The sequence below is a fragment of the Myxocyprinus asiaticus genome, chromosome 3 (genome assembly GCF_019703515.2).
Source record: "Myxocyprinus asiaticus isolate MX2 ecotype Aquarium Trade chromosome 3, UBuf_Myxa_2, whole genome shotgun sequence".
NCBI lineage: Eukaryota > Metazoa > Chordata > Actinopteri > Cypriniformes > Catostomidae > Myxocyprinus > Myxocyprinus asiaticus.
In genome coordinates, this window is record NC_059346.1 from 32,757,261 (window position 1) to 32,776,691 (window position 19,431).

At 39.8% G+C, this 19,431-nt stretch overlaps 1 protein-coding gene across 4 annotated transcripts in view; it reads left to right on the forward strand.

Moving 5' to 3' along the window:
- Positions 1 to 2,115: 2,115 nt before the first annotated feature.
- Positions 2,116 to 19,431, forward strand: part of LOC127427864 (kelch-like protein 13) — a 94,294-nt gene continuing 76,978 nt past the window's right edge. For 2 of the 4 annotated variants that reach the window (XM_051675742.1, XM_051675769.1), the window contains exons 1-2: positions 2,116 to 2,201; positions 13,840 to 13,931. In XM_051675742.1, the coding sequence (XP_051531702.1) occupies positions 13,867 to 13,931 (65 nt within the window). In that variant the 5' untranslated portion in view covers positions 2,116 to 2,201; positions 13,840 to 13,866. The remainder of the gene's footprint in view (positions 2,202 to 13,839; positions 13,932 to 19,431) is intronic. The other 2 variants (XM_051675751.1, XM_051675778.1) reach the window with 1 other exon arrangement.

Here is a 19,431-nt window from a genome sequence, read left to right on the forward strand (position 1 = left end):
CTATAACAGCATATCTATTTCTTTGTTTATTACAAGAGGAATGAGTACTATATTCATACAAATAAACCCTATATCACTTTGATTTTCTGTGCAACAATGAATTAACAACAATGGTGATTTATCTGTAGTCCATAAACGTGTACTTATACATATTTTACATGTTATTTCTTACTCAAGGTGGCGCTGTTGCTTCAGTGATTGACTTGTTTACATTTGACATTGCTATTTGATAAAGAAACAACATGGAAGTAAACTATGTAAACCAGGGCAGTGGTGGCTCAGTGGTTAAGGCTCTGGGTTACTGATCAGAAGGTCAGGGGTTCAAGCCCCAGCACTGCCACAGTTGGGCCCTTGAGCAAGACCCTTGACCCTATCTGCTCCAGGGGTGCTGTATCATGGCTGACCCTGTGCTCTGACCCCAGCTTAGCTGGGATAGGCAAAACAAATAATTTCACTGTATGTGTTCAAGATGTATAATGTGTGACAAAATAAAGGCTTCTTGTTAACTATAGCAAGTACAACACATGAACAGTATGATATGACTATTGTCATTTGGGTGTTCAACTGAAATTATGTAAGTTGCGCATCTATTTAGACTCAGTAAGGGCCTGAGAAAGTACTTATGTGTAACTTATGTGTGGCATCTGTGTATGTGTGTATTGTGTAGCTCAATATGCTTTCTGGCAGCCAGTTGCATCTCAGGAAATTTCAGTGTGAAAGTAATGAATCCTGTTCTAGATTTGCCTGATTTGTTGCTTTTTCTCATTGATAAAGGAAAAAATAAAACATCAAAATATATTTTATTTTATTATCTTCTAATTGTCTTGAAAATATTTTGAAAATATGACACTATCTGGGCATTTTGTAAATCCATTTGTGATAGATATAATTGTCGGGCCTCTAAACACACGAATATGTAATGTAAGAGTGTTTGGTGAAATTCTCATGCATTTGTAAGTTAAAGACAGAAACGTAAAGCTTATAATTTTATAAAAAACACTTACATTTGGTCTTCAGTTAAAACTCAAGTATTATTTGAGCTGTAAAGTTGTTTAAATCGTCATTTTTACAGTTGTTTTAGGGTTTGTTGTCATTACATTGTCATGGCAATGAAGTTGTAAACTTGGTTATAACTTTACACAGAAAAGGTTAGCAAGTGATTTTATCACACTAAAATCATGTTAACAACACACATATTGTTTATGTGTTGTGGCTTTACTTTTGAATTGTAATGTTTATGGACTGTCCTCATTCACTTCCATTTATTTATTTATTTATTTTATTTTATTTTTTTAGAAAAGGAGGGGCAAGTCAAAATTATTTTTTTGTGGTAATCAATATTATTCCACAAATGCTGTCGACTGAGCTTAAATTGTATTGAACCCGGAATATTCCTTTAAGGTGTTTACACAGTTGTAAACAAAGAAATTATAGAGCTAAACATGCTAAAATACACACGGTAATTTTTTGGCAAAACGATGGTGAGATACTTTGGAATTAATGCTGCGTTCCATTCAAAGTCGGATGTGGGGAAATTCCTTGATATCTCCGATCTCCTACAATAAAGGCATTCCTTTGCCCAATGCTCGGAAGATGACGCTCCCGTTAGCTTGGCAGTTGTTCGATATTCACCAAGAGACGTCTCATAGCAACCAAACTGATAAACGATGCTGCAATACTAACATTTAATGTACAGGTGTACGATTATCAAAAGACATTATAATTTAGAGTATTTTGAACACCTGTCTCTGCAAACATTTTCTAAACAGGTTTTATTATTATGATGTAATGTAGGAACCTTGACTCAGTGATGGATATGATTTAATGGTCACCCTTACGCGCTATAAATTTACGTTATATCTGAACTTTATTAGAAGTAAACAATCCAGTGATGTCATGCCACACGATGTTTCAAACAAGTGCTTTTTAATACACAGCACGGTCCAATTAAACTCATCACATCCAGACGTTTGTTGAATCAACCAATAACTGCTCGCATCCCTGATCCACGAACTTCTTTTGGTAACGGAAGTGTCGAGTTTTGATTGGCATACAAGAAGGCCATTCAGCAACGCGTACGGCGTCTATTCCTTTGAGGCTACAGCCAATGAAAAACAAAAAAGGAGGGGCTTAGTGAGGTCCATGAGTAGAGTGGTTTTGGGGGTTTAAGAAGAGAACAAGGGTAAATTCCAGTGGTTGTGGTGAGTATATGTGGCTTTTAAAAGTTATTTGCTTGGAATAATGTCTGGCAAACTGACATATGAGTGTAGTATACGTAAAGATACTTATAATTCAAAACGAAAAGTAGCTTGTTGTGTGCTGAAGCTAAATGTAGCAACAGAAGCAGAGCTGCGATTGGGGAGCCATGCTTCAGGTTTTGTCCTTCCTTCAAATGAGAACTGAGCTTTACAAGAAAGGACAGAACCTGAAACATCGCTCCGCGATCACAACTCTTCTTCTGCTGCTGCTACACTGGTGTCGTAGCGGGTGTATTGTTGTGTGTGTGTGTGTGTGTGTGTGTGTGTGTTCAGTGTGTTAGTTCCCACATAAACATGAACAGATATGTCACAAACTCTGTGGCTAAACTAACAGTAAGAACTACAAACACAACGCCCATGTAAAATGAAATACTGTTAACAAATGGGCAGCTTTAGTTGTCTTATTTCTATTCTTTCAGGACTCTTGTTATCCTACATCTATTATCAGGCTGGCTGGCTGGACCCAAGCTGCTCTGTAGGTTGGCAGTATCTGGGTACTGGAGGCTTTTCCTTTTGTTTGTGTTTTGGCTTTGCTTTCTAAAACGCATGTCGATTATATTTGTGCTTTTAATCTTAAACGACTTTATACAAGAAAGGAAAGATGGCCACAAAGAGAACTCACAACTTTAAAAGAGGATGAACATAGTACCGTAAATTATATGCTGCATTAGTCATGTACTCAAGTTCATGTATTCTAATCTTATAATAAACTTTATTTTTATATAGCTTCTCAAAGCAATTTACATGAAGAAAAGAAACGGATATAAAACAAAAATGCTTGAAAAAAGACAGATAAAATATAAACAGTGTAAACAGAGTTAATAATAATAAAGCAGGGCAGAAAAAGAAAAAGCCCTGTCACTCATAGAGCATAAATGAGTCTGAGGAGACCAGATTTGGAGGAGCAGAGATCACGTTTTGGTGTATAAAGAGTTAAAAGCTCAGGCAAAAACTGAGGTGCAAAGCCTGGTAGGTAAACATGAGAATATTATAATCAACAGGGAACCTGACAGGAAGCCAGTGCAAGGATTCCAATATAGGAATGATGTGATCACTTGTCCTAGCATCAGTTTCTGGGTGTACCATGTAAGCAATATAGTGGGCAGCATTAGCAAATAAGGAGATTCTAACCAGAGTGAACACCTGTTAGTTGTAATAAACACCTCACTGTTAGCTAGTGGCTTTTTATCATTTTTTAAATTCACTTTAGGACATCAAGATTCTCAGTGGGTGCTTGCTCCTGCTGTCAGAGTGTGACAAAAGTTAAGCTCAATTATTAAGAGCATGATTTGGAAGCAGCTGCAGGCTGTAAGAGCCACCATGTGCTCAAATGCCATGACAACAGTAACATAACACTGATGGCTAAAAACAAGCCCTTCTACCAGGGGCCTCTGGCTGAAACCTTATTTTAGCAGACGTCCTGTGTTGTGTATTGTCTCCTGGCAGTGTCATTTGTTGCTTTTTTTTTTTTAAGATGGAAGGAAGCAAATGGATTGGCACAGCTAAATGCACTTTTGTTTTTTTTTAACTAAAGCTCTTCAATGGAGTATATTGTTCATGGAGTCCATACCATATAGACACTATAACAGAACTATGAATAGTCATTTATGGGTCCTGTGACTATGGTTCCACCCTGCTTGATAGGAAGAGAGGCACCTCTCCTACAAGATATAGATGCAAATGTATTACAAAATCTTTCGTTATTGGAATACATTTACATTAAAATAATATAACTAGCGCTTTTATCCAAAGTTACTTTCAAATGAGGAACAGCACAAGCAATTTATCATACAATAAATTCAATTTATTGTATAATAATATCGAAACTTATGACTCTTTTATTGTTCCCAAGAGGTCAAGGTAGTACTGAAGGCACATGTAGTGATAACACAATCAAGCCTGAGATTTTTATAAACATTAGTTTACTGTGTATTTGTGCGACTTTTAATTTTTGAAGATATCTCGTTTTTCTCGGATCAACACACGGATCTTGGAAACACATCTTGGTGACAAACATTCTCACAGTCCTCAACAAGATGCTTCAGCCAAGATCAGTCACCCAAACGTTTTTCACTTTTTAAAAAGTGCTTGACCTGTTAAAGGATGTTTGCTCAACTTATGTGATTGGTTCATCCATCTGGAATCGCTTTGTCAGTTTCTGAAATGGCAGTTTGATTTACACATGTATTGATTGTCGTATTGAATCTGAAAGGGGTCATGTCTAAAAGATTTTTACCCCCACTTCTGAGGAAATATCTTTCCATTGATGACTTACCATTAAATTATTGTTATTGTGTATGCACTAAAAAAGTAGGGATTCTCCGGTCGATCAGCATCAGCCGATATTCACGTCCTATGACTCGATTGGTGATTGCTAATTTGGCCGATCGCATAAACATCATGTTGATATACATCATGATGGCGCCATGGATGGCTGCCTCAGTGTGGAGCACTCCTATTCTTTTGTTGTTTTTGTTTGTTTGCCCTGTGTTTAGTAATCTTTTTCTAGTCAGTTTTACCAGGGACGAACTGCTGAACATTCGGCAGCATATACCAGACAAACTTTTCCCGGTTTTTGAATATTCGGACGCTTTGTTGGACATTTTAGTCGGAGGTGCAGCTTTGCTGTTCAAGAGACGCAAGTGAGGGAGACGAGCAGGCACGCTGGTCAAGCTCCGTTGGCGCGGCTTTCGAACAGTGCTGCTGAGCATTCATCTAGCGAATCTCCACTCTCTTCCTAACAAAACGGATGAACTACATCTCCTCACCCATACAAACAAGGACTTTTCAACCTCTGCTGCCTTGTGCTTCACAGAAACCTGGCTGAGTGAAGCCATTCCAGACAGCGTTTTTACATCTGCTGGACTTTCAGCTGTTCAGAGCGGATCGCATCGCGGATTTAATGGGGAAAACGAGAGGTGGTGGAACATGCTTTTATATCAATGAAAGTTGGTGTACAGATGTAACAACATTAAAGAATATGTGCTGTCCTAATTTGGAAGCGCTCTTTATTAACTGTAAGCCTTTCTACTCGCTGTGGGAGTTTTCTTCGTTTATTTTGGTGAGTGTTTATATCGTGCCAAACGCGTGCGTGAGCTGGCTGATCAGATCACAGACACGGAACAACAATACCTGGACTCAGTTATTATTCTTGGGGATTTTAACAAAGCAAACCTCACACGTGAACTGCCCAAATACAAACAGCACATTACATGCCCAACCAGAGACAGAAATATACTGGATCATTGCTACACAACAATAAAGGATGCATATCGCTCTGTCCCTAGAGCAGCTTTGGGACTCTCTGATCACTGTCTGGTTCATCTTCTTCCAACCTACAGGCAGAACTAAAATCAGCTAAGCATGTAGTACAGACTGTAAAGAGATGGACCAATGAAGCAGAGCTGGAACTACAAGCCTGCTTTGACTGCACTGATTGGAGGGTTTTTGAGGTTGCAGCCACAGACCTGGATGAGCACACAGATACTGTGACATCATATATCAGTTTTTGTGAGGATATATGCATTCCTACTAGGACTTATTTAATGTTCAACAACGACAAACCATGGTTTACAGCTGAACTCGGGCAGCTTTGTCAGGGAAAAGAGGATGCTTACAGAGGTGGAGATAAAGTCTTGTACAGTCAGGCCAGGAACACACTGAATAAAGAAATCAGAGTGGCTAAAAGAAGATACTCTGAGAAGCTGAAAAACAGCTAACGACCCCGCATCAGTGTGGAGTGGCATGAAACAACTTATGAATTACAGGACTCCTACCCCCAACCCTGTGGTGGACCAACAAATGGCTGACAACCTGAATGTGTTCTACTGTACATTTGAAAGTCCCAATCTCACACCCCTCACCCGCTCTGACCTTCACATCACACAAACACCAACACCTCCTGCAACCCCCCTCCTGCTACTCAACCTGCACTTAAGATCTGTGAAGAGGTGTGCCATGTCTTCCGAAAACAAAAGACAAGGAAAGCACAGGGCCCAGATGGTATTTCACCCGTGTGTCTTAGATCCTGTGCTAACCAGCTGGCCCCCATCTTCACACTGATTTTCAATAGATCACTGGAGCAGTGTGAAGTCCCATGCTGCTTCAAATGCTCAATCATCATTCCTGTCCTAAAGAAACCAAAAATCACAGGATTTAATGACTACAGACCTGCTGCCCTGATGTCTGTGGTCTTGAAATCATTTGAGAGACTGGTGTTGGCCCACCTGAAGGACATCACTGGACCCTTTCTAGATTCCCTTCAATTTGCTTATTGAGCAAACGGGGTCTGTGGAGGATGCAGTCAACATGGGATTGCATCATATCCTGCAACATCTGGACAGATAAGGGACATATGCAAGGATCCTTTATGTGGACTTCAGTTCGGCTTTCAACACCATCATCCCAGCTATACTTCAGACTAAACTACACCAGCTCTCTGTTCCCACATCTATCTGTCAGTGGATTACCAGCTTTCTGATGGACAAGCAGCAGCTTGTGAGACAGGAAATTCACTTCCAGCATCTGTACAGTCAGCACTGGTGCCCCCCAGGGATGTGTGCTCTCCCCACTACTCTTCTCCCTCTACACCAATGACTGCATTGCCAAGGACCCCTCTGTCAAGCTCCTGAAGTTTGCAGATGACACCACTGTCATTGGCCTCATCCAAGATGACGATGAGTCTGTATACAGAAGGGAGGTTAAACAGCTGGCTGTCTGGTGCAGTCCAAACAACCTGGAGCTGAACACGCTCAAAACGGTGGAGATGATTGTGTTGAACACCCCAACACTGACCCCCCTTACTATTCTAAACAGCACTGTGGCAGCAATGGAGTCATTCAGGTTCCTGGGCACTACCATCTCACAGGACCTGAAGTGGGAGACTCACATTGACTCCATTGTGAAAAAGGCCCAGCAGAGGTTGTACTTCCTTCGCCAGATGAAGAAGTTCAACCTGCCACAGGTGCTGCTGATACAGTTCTACTCAGCAGTCGAGTCTGTCCTCTGCACTTCAATAATTGTCTGGTTTGGTTCAGATACGAAATCAGATATCAGAAGACTACAATGGACAGTTTGGACTGCTGAGAGGATTATTGGTTGCCCCCTGCCCTCCCTTCAAGAACTATACACTTCCAGAGTGAGGAAAAAGGTTGGAAAAATCACTCTGGACCCCACTCACCCTGCCCACTACATTTTTGAACTGTTGCCTTCTGGCCGATGCTTCAGAGCTCTGAGAACCAGAACCGTCAGGCACAGGAACAGTTTTTTCACTCAGGCTATCCATCTCATGAACTGCCCCATTGAGCAGTAATTATGTGCAATTCACAGTCTAGTCTTTTTACATTTATCCAACACATCCAACCTCTTCTGCCATTACATTCCCTTGCACTGTATATAACAGATTTGTATTTAGTTTTTCACTACGTATGTGTATGCATGTATGTATGTGTGTCTGTGTGTGTGTGTGTGTGTGTGTGTGTGTGTGTATATATATATATATATATATATTAGTCTTATTGTGTATTCTATATGTACTTTATTTCCTATTCATTTTTAAAAAAAAATTATTCAATTTGTAATTATTTTTTAGTACTATCTATGTCTTGTTGCTGTTTTGTATTGTTGTGCACTGGAAGCTCCTGTCACCAAGACAAATTCCTTGTATGTGTAAGCATACTTGACAATAAAGCTCATTCTGATTCTGAAACCGATCGCTCATGTCGCAAAAGATGCGCAGCTCCTTAAAGACTTCAGCAGCACTGTCATGGCATCAGTTAAGAACGATGCAGTGGGAAAGGTATGGCGAATATGAAAAGTTTGTGTACTGTACACATTATAGACAAGTAATATGGCATTTCGCACACGTCAAGGCAAAGGGAAAAAAGAGCGAGCTGTAACACGGTCCTCATTATCGTTCATGGCAGCAGCTTCTCAGTCTCTGCCAGGCATAGACATCTCAGGAATAAAGCGAGTTACAAGATATGGTGTAATTCAGTCTTTATTAAATATCTCCCGATTAAACGGCATTAACAATAATAGCATCCATAGAGTCCAGAAACATGCACTCTTTCTCCATTTTTCTTTCATCTCATGCCATCATGACATGAGAGATGGCGTGTTCTCCTCAATAAAGTTCAAGCAGCAACAAGTGAGAAATGTTTAATATAAAAACTATTTTGTTTTTGAAACTATTAATACAATCATCCAACTAAATGAAAAGGCAGGATATCGTTCTTTATACGATATTAATATACCATATAATGTATTAAATATAATGCAAAAATGAAATGAGGAATAATAATAATTATATGGAATAATGACAGTGAATCAATAACCAAAAATGGCACATTAAGTTTAATTGCACCTGTGGCTTATCAGTTTGTCTTCAGTTTGACACTAAGATTAATTTATGTTAATATAGAGAATATTTTGTTAGCCCATACTTGTTTTAAATTCTTAAAAAAGATTTTTTTTAATAAGCTTTTAAACTTTTAAACTTTATATTAAAAAATTACACATAGCCAGTTATGACAGAGATCCTGATAAAAGGTGAAATGATCGGGATCTGTATCGGCCGATCAGGTGACAAGAAGATCGGTGATCGGTATCAGCTGTAAAAATCCTGATCAGAGTATCTCTACAAAAAAGATAGAAATTGAGAGAGACATGAAAATGTACCTTTAAAGGAATATGACAGGTGAGAGTGACTATGGACTTAATTAACATTGAACTTAATTGTCTTTTTTCACATTTTTAAAGGTGATGGTTGCTAAATTGAAGAGCATGTCAAACTTTTAGTTCTGATTTACATTATGAAATGCTGCATCTGAACTGAAATCCTAAAGTTGTAAGTTTCAGGTAGTTTATAACAGCTTATCCTTGTTCTTCCATAACCCCTGTCAGTTGCTAAGACACAGTGGTTGCCAAGGCAATGAGGAAAAATTGCAACCCATTGAAGTAGTGAAATTCTTTCCGTGGTGAGGCACAGGGTGCAGTGCTTTCAAAAGTGGTCATCCTCATGCCCTATTGCCTGGAAAGGATAAACTCTTGTTACTATGAGCATCAATATCACAACTTTCAGTGATATAGAGCTCTCTCCAGCATCACCAGAGTTGATGGAGAGAGGACGATGATGTTTCATAATGCTTTTTAAAGCTGAAGGGTGTCATTTCTGTGGCACCAAACGCAATTGCAACAATAAGGATTGTTTTCACACAGATTTACCCACATCTGCCATTGCCGACTGTGGCAGCGGGGGCGTGGTCGAGCGTCCATCCGGAGAGAGGGAAAGCGGTAAGGGCAGTTACACTTGAGCTAGATTATGTCTAACACCTGTCTTTAATTCCATTGAGCATGGGTAGAGCGGCATATAAATGGCCACACCACCAGCAGAGAGAGTCTGGCACAAGGGAGCCTACAGTGCTCGTGGAAGCTGATGTGTTTATGTTCGTGAAGCTAATGAGTTTGAGTGCCTACGTGCCTCTGAAACTGTTGAGTTTGTGGCCGATTAAAAGCCTTACCTGAGTCTGGAAAAACCCACTTCCCTGTGTCCTCCTTCCCTTCTGTTTGTGGAGTCTTTCATACCGACCAAACAGATAGTCCCACCCCAAACTCATACCATTGGTTGAGCCAATGTTGGTATGATGGGCTGGATGGGATGCTCAAAGAAGCAGAGCAATCTTTTGATACACCTTTCAGGGAAATCAACTAACAAATTGTTTACTTACAGTTGACTCTGCATATTTAGCTGGAAAAATTATACTTTAACCTTATAAGTCTGTGATTGAAATTTGCTTAGTTGAATTATTAGACTTTAAATTGTGTTAATTTGATGTTATTGTAAATTGGTATATGTCTCATCACTGTCACGACTGGTATATTGATCGGAACTGCACCCAAGAATTTCACACACCATTGCACTTGTGTATATGGCTGTGTGACAATAAATGTGATTTGATTTGATTATTGCTTTATTATTATTTTTTGGTTTGCTTCATTATGTTTTCAAACTCGTGGCTATTTTATTTTCAAGCTTGTGAATCTTAGGGCTGGGTAGCAATACATATTTCCCTATTTGATTTGATTTGATTCCGATTCACTATTCTATTCCAATTAATTTGAGTATATTTCAGTTATAATGTCCATTTTGCTTATAGATGAAAGAAATTCTCTCTCAGTAAATGCTCGATGATTCACAGAACGATTCACGATAACGGAAGCCTGTTTTGTTTTCCGGTCTCCATTGTTTTCACTCGCATCGGCGTATGTTCTTGGTGAATAATGTGATGTTTAGTGTATTACATTAATTTGTAAAAATGGTCACAAAAAGCATGTGGCTCCATAGTGCTGATACTTTAGAGAGTTGTGATGACTGTACTTTGACTGTCCTCAGTCGTCAAAGTTTACTATGAACTGGGGTGAGTTACGTTGATATCATTACCTACTTCGAGTTATGACAGCCCAACTCATTTTACTCCAATTAACACTTAAAATGGTTGTTGTTCTCTGTCTTGAGCACATTTTTTATTGGTAGTTTTTTATAGCGCTTCTTATGGAGACTGGAATTACAAATCAGTCTACGAGGAATTGGAATCATCATGGCGGAGCCATCTAGTATAAAAAATATTCACTTTAAAAATTAACAACAGTGCCCAAACTATGCCGTTAAATTGCTATTTATATAACATATATAACTATCAACACAACTAAAACTGAAGTAAACTTAAAGTAAAAGATCGATCTTTGGATATTAAGAATCAGTCTTGGGAATGTTCAAATGAAGATCGTGATTAATGGAAAAAACTATATTTTTTCTTGAGAAGGTCTGACTTGTGTCCAGTGTACAGATCCTGTACTTTCTTTTATCAGTCTTTTTGAAGACCCATCATGAGAGTGAGCTGTACTTGGTCTACACACTCAAGGCGAAGTCGTAAGAATTCATATGACTTTTCAAATTTTGGTAATTTGTATATTGTATATTGATATTGTACGACATTGAATTCATACGACATTCACAACAGCCAATGACATCGTTGGACATCGTTTCCATCTCATACACGACAGTTACTTGCTTCTGTCGCACACAACAGGTTCCTATCATGTTTACACACTCTACTGATCAGTTAGGTTTAGATAAGGGGCTTGGGTAAGGGCATAATATTAATAAGCATGCCTCGCGTAAAAACACGCTTCCGCGTTACATATCTGGGCATTTGCACGTGATGAAATCGTACAAATTTATACAAACAAACTCGTATGAAATCATGCAAAATAGCCAAATATGTACAGATTTTCATGAGACTGGGTTGACTTGGTAGGCTACAGGTTGCTGTTGGTGTTTCAACTTGAAAGGCCTAATGGAGGGCATTAAAAAAAATGTTTTATTTTTTTTTATTTATTTTTATTTTTTTTTACATTTTAAAGGTGCTGTAAGCGTTTTTGTTTTTTTTTTCATGGGAAGGTATCCCTGAAAGATATCACTGAAATAAGTATCCTGAGATATCTCACATGTCATTGTGACAGCTCTAGACTTTGTAAGCAGCAAACAAAAATGTGTCCGCGGGTCGCGGTCTCTGACGCTTTCTGGCTGTCAGCCATTTTGCATGTTCTCAGTGTTGTCGTTGCAGCAAATTATTGAGGCTTAATGCCATATTCTGATTTATAATTTTCCAATTGAGGTGCTGTTTTGCTACTGTTGTGTTTGACAGCCGAAACATGCTTTGTGTCGGTTTTAATGATATCGGTGCAGTGTTTTGGAAAGAGGGGATGTGGCTAAATCAACGGCTCAGTCTCGTGAAGTTAGAATGGCTAAAATTGCTTACAGCATCTTTAACTTCTTACCTTAAATGGTTAGATTCCAGTCGAGGACAAACAGAAACAGAGCGGTGTTCATCACAATGAGGGGCTCAGTACTCATGAGGAACTCAACGGAAAAGGGATTTGATTCAGATTCTCTTTTGTTGACCTTAGTTTGGCTAGATGACTCACTCTTATAGCTGTTTGCTTTATGATGGTAGTATGCTTTCTGAGCTGCTCTTTCTTATAAAAGAAAACTATTAAACACTCCAGCTGGACATTCACAGTATCAGAGGATGAGAAATGATCACAGCTATAGCAAGTGTGTTCGTCGATTCAGGGTCTGCTGCTAGAAAAGCTGATAGGAATGATGTATTTATCAGTTGGCTGATGAAAAAGATGATGATAACATCTATACTGTGTGATCATTTAACTTTCTCTTCTCTCACCTGATAATCAGTTGCAGAGAAGGGGGTGGGGGGTAGGCAACACCCCAAAAAATATGAGCAGCTAAATATGAATAGAAATGCCATATGCTGTTCTGCCTCCACAAATACACAGAGACAGCGAAAGTTTGCAATATGAAAGAAATGCAACTGATCTATTGTATGACCCTTAGAGAGAGAGAGGGAAATAAGCTCTTCCAATAAACAAGTCTCTGCTTAAAGTGATCATTCACTCAAAAATGAAAATTCTCTCATCATTTACAGCCATCCCAGATGTGTATGACTTTCTTCTGCTGAACACAAATGAAGATTTTTGAAGAATATCTCAGCGCTATAGTTCCTTTCAATGCAAGTGAATGGTGGCCAGAATTTTGAAGGACCAAAAAGTATATAAAAGCAGCATAAAAGTAATCCATATGACTCCAGAGGTTAAATCCATGTCCTCAGAAGCTATATGATAGGTGTGGGTGAGAAACAAATCATTAAGTCCTTTTTTTTTTTTTTTACTATAAATTCTCCTCCCTGCCCAATAGGTGGCAATATACACAAAGAATGTGAATCACCAAAAACAAAAGAAGAAAATGTGAACGTGAATGTTGAGATTTATAGTAAAAAAGGATTGATATTATTCTGTTTCTCACCCACACCTATCATATCGCTTTTTGAAAATGTGGATTTAATCACTGGAGTCATATGGATTCCTTTTATTCTGCCTTTGCCTATATGTGCTTTTTGGACCTTCAAAGTTCTGGCCACCATTCACTTGCATTGAAAGGACCTATAGAGCTGAGATATTCTTCTAAATATCTTAGTCTGTGTTCTGCAGAAGAAAGAAACTCATACACATCTGGGATGGAAAGCGGTTGAGTAAATGATGAGAATTTTCATTTTTGGGTGAAATATTCCTTTAAGCCAATCAGTTAATTAGCTGACAATATAAGCCAGTTAAAGGATTAGTTCACCCAAAAATAAAAGTTCTGTCATCTTTTACTCACCCTCATGTTCTTTATTTTATGAAGAATGTACTGTTCACTCTTTTCTATGCGATTACAATAAACAGGGACTGCAGCTTTCAAGCTTCAAAAAGGATGCAAAAACACTATAAAAATGGTCAATTTGACTTGTGTACTATATTCCAAGTCTGCATGGAAAAGAGTGATCAGTCTGCTACATTCTTTTAAAATTTTTCTTTGTGTGTTCCATGAACGAAAATCGTACAAGTCTGTGGTAAATAATTAGAGAATTTTCATTTTTGGGTGAACTATTTCTTTAAACCAGATTTCTTCCCTCTTTTCATGATCTACGTAACTCATGGCATTCTCTTTCTGCCAATGTTTCAGAGGTGTTCTGGGGTTTTGTGCCCGGGCATGGACCACCCTGTGCATAGAGGAGACACCATGTCCATCGGACTACACGACAGGTACTGTGCAATGTATGTCATCTCCTTTTTTTATACAAAAAAACTCGCACCTTACGCATTTTCTACACGTCCTCCATGTGCCGAGACACATGCATTCTCATTTACCTACTCTCTCCTGTCAAGGCACACTCCCCATGGTTTGCTTTGCCTATTTGTTGTGTGCCTTGAACACATTACACACATATGCCCTGAAGTGTTTCTCTGTTGTCCCTCACACACACACACACACTCATGCCTCCACCCAGTCTCGTCTGAGTTGTAGCATCTGTCCTGCAGTTTATGTTACATGGTTGTCTCAGGTAGTTACTTGAACTTAATCCTTATTATTTTGGATCTCAATCCATAACAGGTTCTCTGTAATGTGAAATAATGGTACTAAGCATGCAACCTGATGCACTTTAACTTTGCCCTTCAGTTTTATATAAGCTTATTCACATGTTCACACATGCACATACTGTACATACTGTACAGTTGAAGTCAGAAGTTTACAGAAGTCATTAAAACTAATTTTTTAAGCACTCCACACATTTCATATTAGCAAACTATAGTTTTGGAAAGTCGTTTAGGACATCTACTTTGTGCATGAGATGAGTAATTTTTCCAACAATTGTTTACAGACAGATTGTTTCACTTTTAATTGAATATATCACAATTCCAGTGGGTCCACACACACTAAGTTAACTGTGCCTTTAAGCAGCTTGGAAAATTCCAGAAAATGATGTCAAGCCTTTAGGCAATTAGGCAATTAGCCAATTAGCTTCTGATAGGTTAATTGGAGGTGTACCTGTGGATGTATTTTAAGGCCTACCTTCAAACTCAGTGCCTCTTTGCTTGGCATCATGGGAAAATCAAAAGAAATCAGCCAAGACCTCCACTAGTCTGGTTCATCATTGGGAGCAATTTCCAAAGGCCTGAACAATAGTACAGAAGTATAAACACCATGGGACCACGCAGCCATCATACCGCTAAGGAAAGAGACGCATTCTGTCTCCTAGAGATGAACGTAGTTTGGTGCGAAAAGTGCAGATCAATCCCAGAACAACAGCAAAGGACCTTGTGAAGATGCTGGAGGAAACAGGTAGACAAGTATCTATATCCACAGTAAAACGAGTCCTATATCGACATAACCTGAAAGGCTGCTCAGCAAGGAAGAAGCCACTGCTCCATAACCGCCATAAAAAAGCCAGACTACAGTTTGCAAGTGCGCATGGGGACAAAGATCTTACTTTTTGGAGAAATGTCCTCTGGTCTGATTAAACAAAAATTGAACTGTGGAATTGCAGGAGGGACTAGTGCACTTCACAAAATAGATAGCATCATGAGGAAGTCAAATTATGTGGATATATTGAAGCAACATCTCAAGACATCAGCCAGGAAGTTAAAGCTCAGTCACAAATGGGTCTTTCAAATGGACAGTGACTCCAAGCATACCTCCAAATTTGTGGCAAAATGGCTTAAGGACAACAAAGTCAAGGTATTGGAGTGGCTTTCACAAAGCCCTGACCTCAATCCGTTAGCAAATTTGTGGGCAGGACTGAAAAAGCATGTGCGAGCAAGGAGGCCTACAAACCTGACTCAGTTACACCAGTTCTGTCTGGAGGAATGGGCCAAATTTCCAGCAGCTTATTGTGAGAAGCTTGTGGAAGGCTACCCAAAACATCTGACCCAAGTTACACAATTTAAAGGCAATGATACCAAATACTAACAAAGTGTATGTATACTTCAGACCCACTGGGAATGTGATGAAATAAATAAAAGCTGAAATAGATCATTCTCTCTACTATTACTCTGACATTTCATATTCTTAAAATAAAGTAGAGATCCTAACTGACCAAAGACAGGGAATGTTTTCTACAGTTAAATATCAGGAATTGTGAAAAACTGAGTTGAAATGTATTTGGCTAAGTTGTATATAAACTTATGACTTCAACTGTATGTACTGTCCTTTAGCCAATCAGAAACACTCTGTCTGTGAATCATTGCAGATTTCTATTTTGTTCTTTATTTAATTCATTGTTACATTTGTTTACAGTTTAGTTTTCTCTCTAACACCAATTCATCGATTCAGAACGAACAATTCTGTGGAACGAACAATGCTGTTCTTTTTTTCGGTTCACCCTAACATACCATACACCAACAACTTTTGTACACTCTTTTACTAATTGTACACACAGTCTACCTCTCATGTACAGATTACAGAATCGTGTGCCTCTGCAGGCAGATGACTGTGTGAATTTGAGATTTGTTTTATCTGCACTCTACAGTCAGACCTGATTATCTTCCTCCTGTGATGTCTAAATCACAGCAGATTACAGCATGAGCTCTGATCACTATAAACGCTAAACACTTAATTAAACAACAATGCTCTGACACAGCTTCTGTAGTGAGCGCAACAAAAGCATGATGGCTGGTGGATCTTCTGCATTATGTTCAAATAGAAGAAAAACAAAAGTGCATGTGAAAACCACTGGACTGATCTGAGCCAAACTGCTGCCAGCTGAAATGTTACACACACTGGTCTCGTTTTGTGTCTTCAAAAGCCAGGTTGACACTTGAGGGCTGTCCGTGTGGGCATGTAGATTTGTGTTTAAAGTGATGACTCAGACCCTTGAGATCATCGGACTAAGACTCAGGCAGCTGGTGTGTAGGACAGTATTGACAGGGCTATTTCGGTATTCTGTTGGAGAAATGATTTATGATTTATGTGGCCAAGAAACAGTCTTTCTTATGGCTCTTTTTTGAGACTTCTGTAAAGTGGCCCAAAAAGTATTTGGTCACTTAAGCCACACTTAAACCAAGTGGCATTTATTTTAAAGAACAAAAGCTTAAGCGCACTTTCTAAGCAAAACATTTGACAAAAGATACATTTTGTTAGGTTTTAAATGATAAAACAATAGATATACTTGTCACAATTAAAACAAAAGTATTTGGGCACAAAGTTATGTGTGCTGTTCTCTTTTTCATTTGCTTGTCTGTTTCAATCTATATTTTTATTTGCAGAGTAATTTCCTTCAAATTTTCCTCTTTCTATGTCAGAATGTTTTCATTTTCTAATGCATCAGCTAGATCTTGGTCTGAAAGCAGAGTGTGTTATGGTGGATATACTGTATATACACTCAAAAGATTGTATTTTTTATTTATTTATTTTTTTAAAAATGTTTTCACATTGCAATTTCATAACAAAATTCCATAAAATTTAATTGTGTATTGTGGGGTTGTCACGATACCAAAATGTAATTATTCGGTACTGATACTAGTAATATTTCACGGTTGGTTATATGGCCAGTGTAATTTTTTAAGCTCAAAGTGCTGTGATTTTATTGGATAAATATATGTATATACGTAGTGAATAAGCGCTCTGTTCTGTCATGTACTACAACACGCACAGCACGTGTGATGCTTATAATGTAGTGTTTTTAGCATATGAGCGGCTTTACACATTCACTGTAAGCGTGCAGCACATGCACACAGTAAATTAATTAAATCACATCCTTTTGTGGTTTAATAATTAAACTAGGATATATCACGATTATAATTTGATTAATTATGCATTCTATTTTTTCCCCTAATGTGTCAAATATGTGTGTGAGTATTTGAAAGCGGTCTTGTGTCAGTCAGACAGCGCCCAGGGATCGAATTGAGCCAGTTCTCGGTTGTATTGGTACTGCAAAAACACCGTGTAAGGGGGTTCAGTGGAAAGGAGGCGGCGAGAACCGGCTTAATAATATGAATAATAATTTAATAAACAATTTAAACAAAACACACAACCAAAAACACACAGTACAGCTGCCTGTAATACTCTCTCTCTCTCTCTCGAACTGTCGTCCCCGGCCGCCTTTATCCCTCGCACGCCCCATCAGGCTGATCGGGGACCGGGTGTGTCTCATTCCAGCCCTCTACACCCCTCCCGGCGTTGCCTCAGGCCGGGGAGCCCCCGGCATGATGTACAATTCCCCCCCTCCTCCTCTCCGGGGGGGGGGGCGTGCCTTACGCCCCGACTGCTGGTGGGTCATCCCCGCCTTCCTCGACCTGGGAGGAGACAGGAGGGGAAAAACAACAAAAAAAAATGGCGAGGGAAAGGCCAACACGGAGCAACAGAGAGTGAGAGAGAGGAGAGAGAGAAAAAAGAAACTCACCGGTTCTCTGATGCACCGTCGCGTGGTCCTTGATCACTACTCCACCCTCTCAGGCGGACTGCAGCCGCTCCTCCCCAGGCGGACCGGAGTCAGACCTCCGACCCCCAGCGGACAGAACGCCCCTCTGCTTTCCCGGCGTCCCGTGGGGACACTCCTCCGCCCCTGGCAGCGGCCCTACAACTCCAGGCGGTCGAGGAGTCGCTTCTCTCCTTCCCCCCGCGGACGGCGGTCTTCTCTCGACCCCTCTGCGTTCCCGGAGGATGGCAGGGCACTCCTCCACCCCCGGCAGCGGCTCCTTCGCTCCAGGCGGTCGGGGAGTCCCGTCCCCACTCGCCTCGTGGACGGCGGCTGTTCCCCGCGTCCGGGTGGTAGGGCTGCTCCGTCCCCCGTCAGACGGCAGCGGCGCTCCCCTGGGTGGACGGCAGTGTCAAGGACTCTGCGACGGGAATCCCTCCTCCTTCCCGGGTTTCGGCACCAGTGTAAGGGGGTTCAGTGGAAAGGAGGAGGCGAGAACCGGCTTAATAATATAAATAATAATTTAATAAACAATTTAAACAAAACACACAACCAAAAACACACAGTACAGCTGCCTGTAATTCTCTCTCTCTCGCTCTCAAACTGTCGTCCCCGGCCACCTTTATCCCTCGCGCGCCCCATCAGGCTGATTGGGGACCGGGTGTGTCTCATTCCAGCCCGGCCCCGCCCTCCTCGGCTCTACACACCGGTATCATGAGATTTGAATATCGACTTGGTACCGAAGTACCGGTACTTTTGACATCTTTAGTGTAATGTTTAATAAAAAAAGATTATTAATAAAACTTAAAATACTTAGGTTAATATGTAAGCTTACTCAATTCAATTTGATAGAATTTTGTTATTAAAATTCAAATGCGTAAATCTCAGAATAATTGTTTTTAGTTTATATCTTATATATTATTGTTGATTTCTCTCTCTCTCTCTTAATTCACAATGCACACACTCCTGGAATTCAGATATTCCCTTTTAAGCTGTTTAGAACTCTTGTCCATCTGTTGCATACTTGTAGACGTTGCCGTGGCAGCAGTTTCCTGTAGGAGAGTCTAAACAGAAAGGGTTACCGCTGATCTCACATAACCTTTGCACTTTTAGCTCTAGTGGCAACACGAGCATTTGAGGAATAATGAAAGCTGCACTTAAATTAGTACGAATATAAGCTTATTAGTTTATGTCATGTCAGTGCCAGGAATTCACTGAAGACCAATATAGCAGTTAGTAATTGTGATCACTGAGGTGGGATGACACTACACAGCATTGATCTTGGGAATTTTTTTGCTGCACACATATACCAACTCCCATTTTGGGCTAGGATGCCATAGTGTGCTTTCTAAAGAGGTCAG